We start from the raw sequence: 16,804 nt of genomic DNA, 5'->3' as shown, positions 1-16,804 counted from the left end.
AAAAATACAATAAAAAATAACTCTAAAAAAAATAAAATCTTCGAATCCTCCTACATCAATAGTTGAAACGTTTGGTGTAGGCATGAGGGAGGGAGTATGCTTATTGCGGAGTCATAGAGAAGAATCGAATTATATTAAATCTATTCTTCTAGCTTTGGCTAGAAAAGTAGGGATCATATGCAAACTCTTCTTTTAAAACATCATGCATAACAAATACTCTATCATCCACAAATCTATATGTTGAGTAGAGGAGGAAGTTTATAACAAATATAATTATTACTCTTGTTACAATTCAAAACTCATATTCAAAGTGTAAGATCTTTACCTCCTTTTATAGATTGATAATATAAATCTGTTTAAATTCTAATATGACTTAGTCTAAACCCAAATAGATACTACCATTAAAAAAAATAACTTCTTAATTTATCCAATAAAATGTTCAATTGACTTTTTTTTCCTCTAAAATTTATCCTAATAAAATTCTACTTCTCTCTAAAACCCCTAAATGGTAAAATACTAATTCTTCAATACTTTTCATTCATCGACTACTCTCTTTTAGTGTATATTTGCTTATCAGACAAAGTTATCTTTTAAATTCTTCAAACTTTGCATCATTAAATCTTTTAGTGAATATATATTTACAATTTGATTTTTAGTCTTGACATACTCTATCTTGTTTTCTCCATATAAAACTTTCTCTTATACAAAGTGATAATGCACCTCTACATGTTTGATCCTCATAGTCTAGCCGATAATATTTCTATAAGAATCTTTGAGCCACCATTCTTACCTTATACTTCTCTGTTAATCCGTCAAAATGATCCTTTACTTTATAATTCCATTTACAAGTTATTGGCTTCATAATATCTTTATAAGACTTTAGTACCAAATCCCAAGTTTCATGATAGTTTTTTTCTTTTTATAGTTTTTTCTCCATTCTTTGCTTGAGAATGCCTCTTCATATATACCAAGTTCTATTACTTAAGAATGAAGAATGTCTTTTCTCCATTCTTTGCTTGAGAATACCTCTTCATATATACCTTACTGAAGAATGAAAAATGTCTTTTCTCAAAGAATATCTACTTCTTATATAACAGCCTCCCAACAAGAAAGCTGAAATCAATGTTAAAGCAAAACCTACTTACATGTCATTTTATCCGTCAATTGATGAATAATTAGGAGACGATAACTTATGCTACTTATTCAATCTTCAACCAGTGAGGTATGTTACTTCAACTTCCTCTTCTTTGTTACTTCATATGCTTAGTTTAATTTGATGTATATGCATAAACTTGGGCATGGGCAGATAAGCATGGCAACTAGCTTTAGCTAGAAAAGTAGGGATCATATAAATGCAAACTCTTCTTCTAATTTTAAAACATTATGCATAACTAATACGCTCGACCATCTACAAATATATGTTCTATTATATTGATTATAGGAAGAAGTTGAAAGAAGAACTTTTACTATAGTAAATGCAATTTGTACGGAGGTATATGATCATATTTATGATCAATCAATACTCTTGTTTTTGATAAATTGATAACATGATTCAATTTAAACTCTAACATAACTTAATTTAAAATGGAACATATACTACTAGATTTTTCTTTAAAAAATATTTTTTAATTTATCCAATAAAAATTCTAATTGATTTTTTTTCTAAAATTTATCGTAATAAAACTCTAGTTCTTTGTAAAAACCTTAAAGAGTGTGAGAGAGATGGCGATTCTTCTGTAATGCTTCTCCTCACCGACTACTCTCTCTTGGTGTATGCTTGCTTATCATACGAAATTATTTTTTTAAGTTTTTGAACTTTGCACCATTCTACAACTTGGTCTTTAGTCTTGACATACTCCATATATCTTATTTTCTCCATGAAAATTAAGCTTTCTCTCGTGCAAAGTGATAATGCGCCTCTACATGTTTAGTCCTCGTAATCTAGCCCATATTTTTGTAAGAGTCTTCAGGCCACTGATCTTGCCTTATACTTCTCAATTGATCCTTCAAAATGACTCTACTTTATAATTCCATTTATAGAGTATATTGGCGTCATATCTTTCAGCGTTAGTATCAAATCTCATGTTTCATTATGCAATTCAAACTATCTATTTCTTCTTCATTATGCTTGAGAATGCCTCTTTATATATACTATCTAGGTTTTGTTACTTAATTAAGATTGAAGGATGTTTTCTCTCGATCTTTTGTTTAAGAATGTCATATATATCGTTATTTAAGAATGAATGAAGAATGTCTTTTCTCAATTCTTTGCGTGTGTATCTACTTCTTATACAGCATGCAGCCTCCTAGCAAGAAAGGTCAAAATGATGTTTAAAGCAAATCCTATACTTAACTACATCTCTCATATACATGTCATTTTGTCTATCAATGGATGAACAATTAGGAGATGATGCAGCAACTCTATCCATAACTTATGCTTCATCTTCAATTTTTAGTTAATTAGTGAGGTATGTTACTTCAACTTCAATTCCTCTTCCTTATGCTGGATATGATTATATTGTTTACTTCTCTTAATTATATATACTGATCAGTTCAATCTGGTATGCATAAATTAATTTGGGCATAGGTAGATAATTAAGGGAAATAGCTAGCTTTGGCTAGAAAAATAAGGAACATATGCAAACTCTTTTTCTTTTAACTCTGGAATAATTAATATGAGAAACTTTGTTCCTTAGTTTTAAGGTCCGACCATATTTCAAAATTTATGCCAAATATTTTAAATGAACAAACTCAACTACTGTTAAGCTATTCTGGGGATCCTCTTCCTTACACTTGGTATCTCTACATATTTGTCTTATCAAACAACTATAGAGTAATTGCTATAATGTATTAAAATAAATTATTTTAATTTTTAACATCAACTTAAACAAAATACTATATAAAAAATATTTTTATATAAAAAATTTATTAATAAACTTGGTTAAAATTGCTTATAAGTGATTTTTGACCTTGATAAAGTGATTTTAATCAAGCTTAACTAATTTTAAGTGTCGACTCGAGCTTGGTTAACGTGGTCAACCTTAATGACAGGTTGATTGCACCAATACTATTACTCAAGTTGTTCAATCAAGTTCAAATAATGTGTTTGTTGCAACGATGCCATAAGTCGATTGCTCAAACCCAGGGGCGGATGTATTAAGGGGCCCGGGGGGGCCATGGCCCCCCAGCCCAAGTTGAACCTTTAATGTGTTTAGATTGAACCCTTAGGGTTACTGGTTAATAGGTTTTAGGGTTAATGGGTTGTTGATTTATTGGATCCTAAACCAACCCGATAAGCCGATAAGGAAACCTAGAAATCGCGAGTCTGCCTTCGTTGGGTCCCGATCGTGCCTCCGTCTTCTTCGTGTCTTCGTCGTGCGCGGCGGCAACAACTTCAGCTTGGATTGCCGGCGATCTGCAAGGTGGCTGAGGACGCCGGTGAGTGAAGGGTGGATTCGGCAGTGCCGGTAGCAGGGTCAATCGGTGGCGGCAGTGGCGTGAAGGGCAAACCGGAAGAGTCGAAGAGAAGAAGTAAATCGGGTGAGTTTCAGACGAATATGTAAGTTTGTACTTAGGTCCTTGATATGTATCTTTGGGCAATTCTTTTGTTCAAATGAGTATATCGTTTTCATTATATGGCCCCCCCCCCCCCCCCCCCCCCAAATATGAAATCCTGGATCCGCCCCTACTCAAACCCCATAGTCGACTCATGATATGTAGCAACCCCCTCATACCTCTCAAATCGTTAATTCAAGATATAAGACTTTATTAATTTATTGCTATTCCTTAGCAGTTGACTGATACCTCTGTTTTATTCTTACCATGGATTCACGCCTTCTTTCATATATCATGGGTTTATAAAATAGAAGATATCTCCATTGGAATGAGAGTTTTTTGAGTTGAGCTCAAAAATAAAATCATGAGGATTTAGGCTTACAGTGAATAATATCATACCATTATGGAGATATTTTAATTTTATCGGTACTAACAAATGGTATCAGAGCCATGTGGAGATCCTCAGGAAAAACAAAAGAGGTAGGGGAGGTTCGGACAATGAAGATAATGATAGCTCTTAGTAGAGGGAGTTTGGACCCGAACCATGGGGATAATGGTAGGGGAGCTCTCAGTGATACTTTATTTGAGGAGAGGATTGTTGGAATACAATCGAACCCAAAATAAAATAATAAGATTTTAGATTTAAAGTGGACAATATTCATATCATTGTTGAAATATTAAGATTGCATCAATACTAACAATTAAGACTTCTTTTATTCAACATACAATCAACTTTGACCTGTTGAGACTTTCCATTATTTAATTAGCATTGGTCCACCTTAACTAATCGAGACTTCCATTACCTAAGATGATTTGGTCAACCTTGACATGTTGAAACTTTACCACTACCTAGCATCTAGTCAACCTTAACATGTTAGGACTTTACCGCTATCAAACATCATCCTCCTTGACTTGTTTAGATTTCCCTTATTATCAAGTGTTCGACCAACCTTGATCTATTTGGATTTCGTGTCTCATATTAAGTGTCCGATCTTATATGACTACTCACTTGAACTTCACTTTACATGTCAAGTGTTTGATTCTCCATGACCGACTTGGATTTTACTTCTCATATCAAGTATCCGATCAATCATGCATGATCCACTTGAAATTCACCCTTGTCAACTTCTTGTTGGACTTCTAATAGCTAAGTGTCCGGTCCTCCATGGTCCATTTGGATTTTACTTCTCATGTGAACTCTTTGTTGGATTTCGGAGTGTTAAATATTTAATCAATCGTGACTTATACTTTGAGAGCCATCATTTTGGTTAGGACACAAGTTCTCCCTTTCTCCTTTATTTTCTTTAGATACGTCTTTTGAGAAATGGGATAATGGCAAAGTTATCGTATTATTTTCTTCCTTGTAGACATCTGTAGAATCATGAGAAGAAATCTCATCAAAGATAACATCGCGAGAAACAACACATTTATTAGTCGTAGGATCCATACACCGCCAACCCTTTCTTTGTTCGTCATAACCGACGAAAATGTATTTAATTGCTTTAGCATCCAACTTACTCCTTTGAGAATCAGACACATGAATGTAGCAGATTGAACCAAAGACTCGAAGATACTTCACGTTTGGTTTATGACCACAACTGTTTGATCAACCGTGATCCACTTCGACTTCTCTCTTGTCAATTATTTATTGGACTTTTGACTATCAAGTGTTCAATCAATCGTAAACCACTTAGACTTCTCTATTGTCAAGTATTCGATCAATTTTGACCTACTTAACTTCACACTCAACCATCCATCTTGGTCAATTTGACTCGAGGTCGATTGCACTAATAATATCTTTTTATCAAACGTTTTTTCTATTTGATGCCTCACTCTTATCAATAAACATATTGATCAAATATCAAAACTCAACTCGAGCAATTAAGATTGATTAAATTGATCAATCATTACTTTGAGGTCGATTGCATTAATACTTTCAATATAAGAAATATGGTGGGATGCTATTTTATCTTTTTATAATAAAAAAGATGTAAGTGTCCTTTTAATTTTTGCTCTTAGTTTTTTCACAAATGACTTTTCTAAAATCTAGAAAATAAATTGGTCGATTGGTTGCTCCAAATCATAAAAAAAAATTTAATTTTATAAAATCCTTATGTCAGATTAGTTTAAAAAAATTATTTTCATTAAATGAAATATAAATATATTCATTCAAGTATAAATTTCATTTAAGCTTATAAAAGAAAAAAAAATAAATTATTTAATAATGTAAAATTATCACATCCACAAAAATATAAAAAATAAATTCATATGAAAATCATTTATAATTTTATAAAAATATTTAACACAATAAAGAAATAACTAGAACCAAAAAGTTAAAAAAAAAGGAGAGTAGATTTGTAGAAAAATAATTTAACAATTGACTCATTTAAATTTATAAAATAAAATTAACTATGTCCATATAAATATAAATATAAATTTATAAAATATTTTATAATTTTATTCATTAAAAAATAATCTTCAACCATCCATTAAACAAAAGTATATGTAAGCTCCAAAAGAAATTTTCTGTTTTACCTTAGGAGAAAAAAATTTTAAAAAAAAATCACCCCATTTTGGAAGTGTCATTTTAATTTTTTTTCTTGATTAGAATATTTGCAAAACTGAAAATAAATAGTACACCAATTGCATTTTCCATTAGTCATTTATTTGGTCAATAATAATATAATATTTAGTTAATTAGTTATCGTCGTACAAGTTTGGCTAGTCACTATTCCAACCACTTATTTTTGTGCAAGTTTGGTTTTCGATCATCTCAATTCTTACTAACTGTTATAAAAAGTTCTTTGACTTTAAGAAGTTTTCTTTTACATCCTTTGTATATATCTTATGTTGAAAAAGATATATCCTAAGTGGTTTTTTTTTATCGCCTCTATATTCTTTTTCTTATATTTCTTTCACATAATTAAAAGCCATTTTAAAACAACCCTGTGCATTCATAAATTTATTTAATTAAATTTATATATAGTTTTATTTAATTAAAAAATAATCCTGTGCATTCATTAAACAAATATAAGATCAATAATATTTGGTTAATGAGGTATTAATTGTTGTGTAAGTTTGGCTAGCTACTATCGCAATTCTTATTGAATGTCAACAAATATTTCTAAGGTTTGAGAATTTTTTCTTTTACCTCCTTCGTATATTCTTATAAGTTTTTCTCAATCAATATGATTTTTCTCCCATAAATTCTTCTTCTGGTATTTCTTTCACATAGAAGTTGATAAGAATGCAAGCATAAGCAGTAAGCGTTTCGGTACAAATTCGGATCTGATCTTGAACAGGTGATTCATCCGTCTCAAACAATGGCAGTGGTTCTAGACTTTTTTGTTGAAAGATACCTTGGCAAACTATCAGATTTTATCGAAGGAGAGATAGGCAAAGTGATAGGGGTTGAAGAAGAACTTAAGAAGATTCATGACAAATTATTAAGAATCAGTCCCTATATTCAAGATGCAGAAAAAAAAAGACGTAGAAATCCTGTGATTAACAGTTGGGTGAAGGAATTAAAAGACATCATGTATGATGCAGAAGACATACTTGAACTTTGCTTGATTGAAGATGGGAGATTATTGGCGGCCCACCCATGTTCTTGTTCGGGGGTACACTCTCCGATCAGTTTGCTTGCATCTTGTTTCCAGCGTTGTAAGTTCCGCAGAGACATTTGGAATAAAATAAAGAAAGTTAATGATAGACTTGAAGCAATCAAAGAGGTCAATACATTGGTACCCGGTGGGTTAGTAGCTGCACAAAATAACTCAGTAAGGACATCTACTACCTCACCTGCATTTGTGGCGACAGATATTGTAGGGACACAAATTGAAGAAGCTGCCCAAAACTTAATTTTGAAGATGGAGCATAGCAAAAAAAATTGTAGTGTGTTTGGAATTTCTGGGATGGGAGGAATAGGCAAGACTACTCTAGCAAAAAAAATATTTGATAATGATGAAATGGTGAAAAAACAATTTAAAAAACAAGTGTGGTTACATGTATCCAAGGATTACTCTGAGATTGACATACTCAAACAAGTATTAAGAGGTATAGGAGGACATGATGATGGAGTTCAAAGTAAAGCAGAAATTGAAGGAAAAATTGCTCCTCTTCTTTCAGAAAGTTTGCTTCTTGTACTAGATGATATATGGAGTGCAAATGTATGGATGAAGTTGCTTAGAAATGTCATTTTGAACAAGCCCTCCTGTAGGAGTGTTATCTTATTTACCACTAGGGATGAAAATGTGGGAAGAGCAATGAGAGCAGATTTTGTCCACCATGTTGAGAAAATGCACGAAGACAGTGGTTGGGAATTAATTAGAAAGATTGTTTTTGGAGACGTGGAGGATGTAATAATTTCTGAATTGAAAGAAGTTGGTATGGAAATTGTTAGAAAATGTGATGGTCTTCCTCTAGCAGTTAAAGTGATGGCTGGTGTTTTATTGCACAAGGAAAGGACTAAGAGGGAGTGGAAAAAAGTTGTTGAAAGTGATTTATGGTCTATAGAAGAGATTGATGCTAAACTATCTAATGCTTTATACTTGAGCTATGAGGATTTACCCAGTCACCTCAAACAATGTTTTCTTAGTTGTGCTTTCTACCGTGACATATCATTTCGATCGGACATAATCCGATTATGGGTGAGTGAAGGATTTGTGATTGAACAATCAAAAAATTTGATGGAAAATATTGCAGAAGGCTATTACAAAGAACTTATTGCAAGAAACCTTTTGCAAATTACAGAGAGATTTTCAAATGCTTATGAATTTGGTATGCATGATGTTTTACGATCTTTTGGGCAAAAGCTTATGGAAGATGAAGGGATTCTCGTTAATGATGTTCAATTCACAAGTACAAAATCTTTGACAAAGATTCGTCGTTTGTCCATCTCAACCCAAGGTGATGTGTTATCTCTTCCCAATGTGATAATAGAGCAAAAGTGTTTAAGAGCCCTACACCTCTTTAATTGTCCTCAAATCAAGCGAATAGAGAATCATGCATTTGAAAGTTTAAAATGTCTCAGAGTCTTGCATTTGTGTGATACATCCATAGAGAGCCTCCCAAATTCTCTTATGAAATTATTTCATCTAAAATACTTGGATCTTGATCGAACAAAGATTAGAAGGCTTCCTGAATCCATTGGGTGTCTTGCAAACCTGCAAACTTTGAGTCTCTCGTGGTGTAAATCACTGCATGAACTTCCAAAGGGCATCACAAGGTTGAGCAATTTGAGGTGCCTTCGAATTGAGGATACTCCGCTCACCCATGTTCCAAAGGGAGTTGGGAAGTTGAAAAATCTCAACAATCTTGAAGGATTTTTGGCCGGCCATTGTGACTCCATGAACAGGATGGATGGAGGTTGTGACTTGGACGAGTTGCAATACTTGTGCAACCTAATTAATCTGTTTATTGATAAATTGGAAAGGGCAACAACGAGAGGAAACAGAAACTTTGTCCTTGAGAACAAAACATTTCTTAGGAGATTCGCTCTTCGATGGACAATGAATTATAATGAAAATAATGAGGAGCAAAACACTGAGGCGGAGAGGATATCCAACCAACTTAGTCCTCCACCGACCCTAGAAGTGCTAGGGATTGAAAATTTCCCTGGTCAACAGTTTCCAGCATGGATGGTTTCTACTTCTATACATGATTCATTGGCTGACCTAACAAGATTGAGGCTTTGCAATTTCCCATCATGTGTGGTGCTCCCTCCATTGGGCCAACTGCCCAATCTTAAATTCCTACAAATTGAAGGAGGAGAAGCAATCAAAAATATTGGGCCTGAATTCCTCGGCTGCAGAACGCCTGCTTTCCCAAAACTTGAGTATCTAGAATTCAATAACATGCCCAAATGGGAAGCATGGGTATTGCGTGAGGCACAGGATGTTATGGAACCTAACGAAGATGTTCATGCAACCAACCTCAATTTGTTTCCTAATCTGGAAAATTGTTTCCTCATCCACTGCCCAAAGCTGGAAAATTGCATCCTTCCGCCAACGAGGTTTTTGCAAATTGATGACTGTCCAAATTTGGAATATGGGAAGAAGGTCGGCATGTTGCAGAAATTGGAAGATATTGGCATACTTTGCATCCTTCCACAGATAGTTGCATGCTTGGCATACTTTGCATACATTTATCATGGAATGCAAATATGAAAGAGATAAAGGATGAGTTTGGAAGTTTCATCACCCTTGTAAGTCCTCTTATCATCTATTTTCTTACCATTGCTTATTGCATATCTTTCAATTTGTTAGGAAAAAAATAAAACTTGTACAACTATTTTATTCTATGGACAGGATCAACCAAGCTTCAATGGCTAATTGTTTCCTCTATTATGATCAAGGTTAGTAACTAATTAATGGTGGATTTTATAATATCATCACCAATAAAATATATATACTTGGTTCTTTATTTCTACTTGAAGGTAGCTTGTCGGAATTGGTATAATTTGATCAAGACATGCATATTTCCACTATATCATATTGATGTTTGGCGACACACTGCTTCTATCTATATATTATTTATCCTCGGATTCTAATATTTGTAGGCTTGCATCTTTGTCTTTTATTTGTCTAAAGCTAATCTGTTGTGGAAAAAGATTATTTATCTATGTATTTAAAATAAATATTTTGAATTATATATTGTAACCTGTAAGCTACTTATTTGTGCCTGCTTTCTCATATAAGCATTGAATGGTACATTGTAAGTTATGAGTTATTTATTATTTGAATGATATAAATTATTATTTGTGCTCTCTATCTATATTGAAATGTTACCATTCATTCTATTTCTTTAAAATTATACAGAACTCCTTTTTCATATGTTTATAACATGGAAGTTCCAATCTTATTGCTTTTGGATTCATGATGAGTTATCATAGTTTGTGAAGTTTAAGAAGAGAGAGAATGATAGAGATAAAAAAAAAGTTATATTTTTTCCTCTTTCCTCAAATTCTTTCACTCTTTTCTTCTTATCATCAAAAATATATATAATTTTTCTCTTCTCTTCCCAGCTACTTTCCCTCCCTCCCTTCAGCTCTTTCTCTCTTACAAAGCTTGAAAAATAGAGGGGGCACCAACCAGAGATAGGAATATAAATGAAATCCAAATGACAAACATTTGAATACAGGTTAATTATATTGAAAAGGATGCTAATTAAGATTGTACACATGCTCAAGCATGTAGTGTATTTGGCATTTCCTTTTAGCATAAGAGTGGTAGTTTTGTTCTGATTGAAAATTGCCAATGGATGGTTATCTTTGGAAAATCAGAAGACAGTACAAATATACAACCATAAACATTGCAAGTAAATAAGGCAGGTAAAAGAAATTGACAAAGAAAGATGAAATAGCGATACTTAATAAGTTCTAAGGAATGATAATAGATGGCATACCGTCCGTCATATCATAGCAATTGTGATGGTATGAGGTACATTGGTTTACATCCTAGAAATTTGAAGAGTAACCACAGCTTTCACAAAATCCTTTCTCATTACGAGTTGAAAGAGATCCGATACACCATGCTGAAGTGCTAGACGCCTTCGACAAACTCTAGCAGTCATTATTCAAGAGGTGCTAGTTCCATGGACAGGCCTAGAGTGATCATCACTTGCTACTTTACCAGCAAAATACAAATTGTGAACGAGAGCACAAAATCTCTCATACGGATCGGTTGGTTTCCCAACTAAATCACAAGAATAGGCCCTAAGAGAATCTAGATAGGTACCTCGATATGAAATCAAATGTTGAAGAATTTGTTACTAAGTTTCCATTTTGATGTTTTGAGAACTAAACTAGTGAGGGACAAATAAGATGGAAGCAAAGAAATTAAACAAACCGATTTTGTTGCATTTGGTATCATTTTCTCACAAATTCAACAGCTTCTTCGTCAGAAAATTTCTCTATATTATAAACAAATCTTCCAACAGTCATGTAGACAAGAACAAGATGTCCTATAGCTTTGTGAAGATTTAGGAAATAGCCTAAGGCATATGATGTCTGTGACACCAGTCCTTAACACTTCCACGTTAGGCCAAAATACAGTGTTAAAGCGAAGAGCGACCTTATTTCCAATGCCAACACCAAGATGATCAGATTGCATAGAGTTTCCACTCTAAAGCCTAGGCTCAAACTCTATAAGATTTCCATCCTGCACTATAACGTAACTACTATCCTATTGCCATGTTGAGTAATCCTCTTGATCCTGATCCAAAATATGGGAATTGGTCATGCATATACATTCATTAAAATTGAGCCAAAAGAAATAATAAATAGAAGGCATATCACATACTCAAGTGACTTATTCTTCTCAAATAAAATATGATGAGCCGAGATGCTAAAGATTGTTTCTGAATTAGCGAGAGAATAAATAAATTTAGAAGTTTAGGTATCAAAAAATGCATACACATGAAGACAATGTTAATATGAGAGCATATCTACAGTCAAAGGACAAAGTTATACATCACTATAAGAAGCATGATGAGATGATAAACATAAGCTAAATCCGACAATTACACCTAGAAGTTTAGTGTGTCAAAACCATACCTATGATTCAAGCGAATATCAATGTTCTTTGCAAGTGCCTGTACAATAGGATGATAGCCTTTCACCATAATTCCATGACCACCAGAAAGAACATGCTCCTTCATCCAGAAGAAGCTTAGTTTAAAAACATGTTCTCCAGACTTTCCATTTCAAGTTACAAAGAGGCCATCTAAACATTACTGGCAAAATTAAGGAAAACAAGATGATACCTCTAAAAGAGTGAAAGTACTGATAAAATTCGTATTTGTCATGAAACGATATCAAACAATATCACTGAACTCCTCTACCCTAATATAGCATAGGGATGACTCGGGTCGTCTCTCAATAAATATAACAACTGAATGATAATTTGTGGGATCGATTTATTCATAAATGAGTTTAGGGATGGATTTTAAACTGTAAATGCTAAAAGCAAACAACGAGAGACAACTTAACCTATCCTAAACTACGATCGCAACAAATCATAAAAGCACAAAGCAATTAAAGGAACCTAAGCTAACCTAACATATTTGCATCAAATAGAAATTAAAGAAAACTCAGCTAGGAATTCAACCCATGAAATCAAAAAGCAACAATGTTACTTAATCTAATCTATTGACATAGTATCAACATGGGCATCCAAGCTTAACTGATTGAAAATTAAACTAAACAATATGGAAGAGAGGAATCAACAACTAGGGAATTCCCTAAGCTTGTATCAGTCGGATCTACAATGGTGCTCGGTTGATGGCTAATCGATGATTATCTGCCTGCTGGTGAGGCTGGAGTTGATCTGGATGTGAAAGGGAATGGAATTAGGGTTCTGGCAAAGGTTGGGAATCCCCAATCTCTTTAGTCGGCTTTGGTGAATGGCGGCTTTGGGTATGCGCAGGGAGATGACTCTCGGGTTTGAATGAAGGTAGATAACCAACCGATGAAGAAGAGAATCTTCTTAACCCCCTCGGAAGACCAATTCTTGCCGCTTTCCGGCAATGGGAATCCCCATGCTCCGGTTGAGTTTAAAATTCCCGGTGGTGATTGAAGAGCTAGCGAACGACGATGGGTGAAAGAGCCTCGGTGGATTGCGTTGATGGATGAAGGTTGGAGGATGAATCTGGAATAGAGAAGGGAACCCCTTGACCCTGTTCCGGCGGTGCCTGGATCTCGGAGATGGCGGTAGAATTCCGGTCGAAGAAGAAGACGACTGTGTTCCACGCCTCTACCTTTAAATCGCGATCTGGGCACTGTAGCATTCAGATCTAATCCATCCCATGGGAGTCGATCTAATCCAACGGCTTAGACCTAGCTAAATCAATGACGATCTATTCTCTCTTAATTTGGATGGATTTGATATTTGATGGATGACTTAGATAAGATCTAAATAGATTGTTTTTCTAATTAATCTCATAATTAAGATCAATTTTGATTGATCCGACTCTTCTGCAAAAAAGGTGGATCCGCCACCATTAGCGGCCCCACACGGTCGGTCCCACGATCATATGCGATCTGGAGGTAAATCGAGAAACTGCAGTTGGTCAGGATATTGTCTGGCTTCGTCAGGATTCGAACCCTTGTCCTCATAATCTACAGATCCGACTCGATTCATGTTCCCTTCGTTGTCTACAAAGATCACAACATTCAAATGATCAATCATAATTTGAGTCTTTGCAATTTTCCAACATGTGTGGTGCTCCCTCCATTGGGCCAAATACCCAATCTTAAAATCCAACGCATTGTAGGAGGAGAAGCAATCAGGAGTATTGAGTCTGAATTCCTTGGCTGCACAATGCTTGCATTCCCAAAACTTGAATATCTAGAATTCAATAACATGCCCAATTGGGAAGCGTGGGTATCGCGTGAGGCACAGGATGTTGTGGAACCTAATGAGGATATTCATGCAAGAAGCAACCTCAATTTGTTTCCCAATATGAAAGAATGTTACTTCCTCCACTGCCCAAAGTTGAAAAATAGCATCCTTCCCTCAAATAAGCTTTTGCAAATTACTGATTGTCCAAATTTGGAATATGTGAAGAAGGTTGGCATGTTGCAGGAATTCCGAGTTGCTTTACCCTTGGAAATAAAACAGCTTCCGCAGTGGGTATCAAGGCTGATTAATGCGAATTTGCATACTTTGCAGACATTTTCCATGGAATGCAATTCACTTCTACTAGAGTTGCTTTCAGTCTTGCATTTAGTTAAGTCTTTGCTAACTTTGACAATGAGAAAAATTATATGAATTCATTCACACAAAAGAAAAGACAGAATGTACTGCATTGCCTTCCCTTGTTTACTCTCAAAAAATAAAATATAAATTGTCATACAACTTATGAGGATTTCACGGAGACATTTTGAGGTTAATTTATTTAATTAGAAAAAAAATAAAATTATCCAATTCATTCTCTTCTCATTTATTTTTGTATCCAACATACGTCAACATAACCTTCTTTACCGTCTCGCTTTACATTCAACATCCACTAAGCTGAATGTCTCTCTCATGGATCGAGAAGAGGCTTCTGTTCAGAAAGCAAAAGTCGAGAAGCATTCCAAATTTTCTTAATTGGTTCATAGCAGAATGGACGACGCTGCGCTTACAGTTACGAGTAGCAAATCCTGTATTCTTACTAGTCCACTTCTTGGTAGATGGATCTGAAAAATTCTCACCCCACAGCCTCTCCATCGATATCTTAGACTCATCGACTCCAAATTTGGAAGCATACATATATTTTAGCAAAGTTGGTCAGAGTAAAAACCCAACCATGCAGACCTGCAAAGAATGTCATAGCTAGTACCCTTCTCTGGATACACTTGGACGTCACCAAGAAGAGCATCTTCATAGGTTACCATGATAACATTGACATTCTCAATGGCACGTTGGAATGTTTGATAGGCTTCCTCAATTGAATACATGTAGGATCTTCAAACGCTTAGTTTTTGTCTACAACTTCCAAATCATCTGCCGCAAGACCATTGTCCTCCTTAGCATTAGAGAGGACCTCCTGCGAGGTCTCATTGACAGAGAAAAGGTCAAGTTGGGAACCATCGCGCTTGTTGAAGAACTTGTTGCCAACCTGCTGAAATGATAATGTCCCACGAGTAGATAGATCGTGGAGCGCACATGAGCACAGCGAGGATGACGTCGGTGGCGAAAACACTGAGCTTGTTGTCGGTTGCGAGGCTGTGAGCCTGTGACTGTCCTCGAGTTGCCTATCGCCAAAGATCAGTTTTTGCTACTCGGGAGGGATCCGTCCTGGATCCTGGCCTTTACATTGTTGATCATGCCGAGGATTCCACCTCAAAGGGTGATAGTCTTGCAGTAAGGGTTTTAAAACAGATTTGCATCTTGATCAAAGAGGAAGCAAACAGAGTGGATGCACAGTATACCAAAAGCTTTGAGCAGGTGGAGATAAAATCCACGTACATCTTCAAGTATGTTATTGTCCATTTTAAATCTAAGCTCTCAAAATTTTTATTTTTAAACTTAAATCAAAAGGTCTCATATCAATACAAATATCTTCTATCTTATAATTCCATAATTTTTTAATGTGAATTTTGATTGTATCCCAATTCCAAGCTGCTTCTGAACCTCGACCTCCTTGTCGCGACGCTGTGGCTGCTGTTGGAAGCACCAGTGGGGGCTGAACTTGGGCATGCATGGTGGGGACTTGCTGCCGACCAGGCGGAAAGAGGAGTCATCACCAGCGCCAACGGATAGGGTAGAGAACTCATTGTGAGCAAAGACAAAGACAACAACACACAACCTCCACTAACGGCCAATCAAGCAACGTTGAAGCCAAAGTTAGGGTTGAGGCTCCACTCAGCTAGCCCGCTTGCTTATCACATCTTCCTTCCTCTATGTTGTTTGGTTAATGTTACTATCCCACTAGATTGAGTTGCCACCTTAGTAATAATGCTAGATAAATATGTTACAGTAGTGGCTAGAAATAGATCCATGATAGAAATGCTTTCATTAGCGAAAGAATCAGGCTGGCTTGTTGTTGCATCATGATTGTGATAGAGTTTTGTAAAAGTAAAATCTGAATTAAGATATAGGAATTTACAATCTTTATGGTCTTGCGACGCTAGACACTGAGATAATTTCTTGATTTGTCAGATTTATTAAATATCTTATTTCGAACTACAATCACGATATGAGGTTTCCTCAATCAAAATTTGTCTGTCATGATCATGATCATTACCATGATGACTATCTATGAGATTTAAAGGCTCTGATACTAACTGACGTCAGAAAAAATAATAATTATCCTACGGGCAATATTGATTCTATCAGTTCAGTTCGAATGTGAACGTTGTAAATAATCTTCTAAAATTTATTAATTCAGAAGAATATTAGGATATAAAAAAGGAAATAGTCAACAAGATTGAAAATATTATTCATCCACCCTTAACATTCGCTAAACAATTGTTTAAATGGATCAAAAAACCTAAGATGCAAAAAGAAAAAAATCTTAACAAAAAGAAAAAAATTCTAATAGAAAGAAATTTTTTTAACAGATTTAAAATCCTAAACTGACTCAAAATTTGAATGGATTTTAAACTTGGATTTGATTAGCAGATCAATTAGATTTTTGATCGGATCAGGTGTGGAATCTTGGTTCGGCAACAAGCAAGAAGAAGAAGAGGAGATAGGTTCTTGCTATTGAATTGACATTAAGAAGCTCCCTTGCATTCGTTTAATTTTGGTTGATGTATTGAGTA

General features: G+C 34.8%; 1 protein-coding gene and 1 pseudogene across 1 annotated transcript; one reads left to right on the top strand and one right to left on the bottom strand.

Moving 5' to 3' along the window:
• Window positions 1-6,860: 6,860 nt before the first annotated feature.
• LOC141821523 (putative disease resistance RPP13-like protein 1) lies at window positions 6,861-15,800 on the top strand. Its single transcript, XM_074708925.1, has 3 exons — window positions 6,861-9,614; window positions 14,124-14,270; window positions 15,660-15,800. Exons 1-3 carry the CDS (start codon window positions 6,879-6,881, stop codon window positions 15,798-15,800), a joined length of 3,024 nt encoding a protein of 1,007 aa, XP_074565026.1. The 5' UTR covers window positions 6,861-6,878.
• On the bottom strand, window positions 11,005-12,213 carry LOC141818151 (polyamine oxidase 5-like; annotated as a pseudogene).
• Window positions 15,801-16,804: the final 1,004 nt, after the last annotated feature.

The sequence above is a fragment of the Curcuma longa genome, chromosome 2, assembly GCF_044706935.1.
Source record: "Curcuma longa cultivar G26 ecotype Majalengka, Jawa Barat chromosome 2, ITB_CL_G26_1.1, whole genome shotgun sequence".
Taxonomy (NCBI): domain Eukaryota; kingdom Viridiplantae; phylum Streptophyta; class Magnoliopsida; order Zingiberales; family Zingiberaceae; genus Curcuma; species Curcuma longa.
This window is presented reverse-complemented; position numbering and strand designations above follow the sequence as displayed.

Coding starts and splice junctions, on each gene's coding strand:
- LOC141821523 (XM_074708925.1), top strand. CDS start 6,879: ATGGCAGTGGTTCTAGACTTTTTTGTTGAAAGATACCTTGGCAAACTA. Junction 9,615..14,123: donor ATTTGGAATATGGGAAGAAG/GTCGGCATGTTG, acceptor TATGTGAAGAAG/GTTGGCATGTTGCAGGAATT. Junction 14,271..15,659: donor TTCTACTAGAGTTGCTTTCA/GTCTTGCATTTA, acceptor CCCAATTCCAAG/CTGCTTCTGAACCTCGACCT.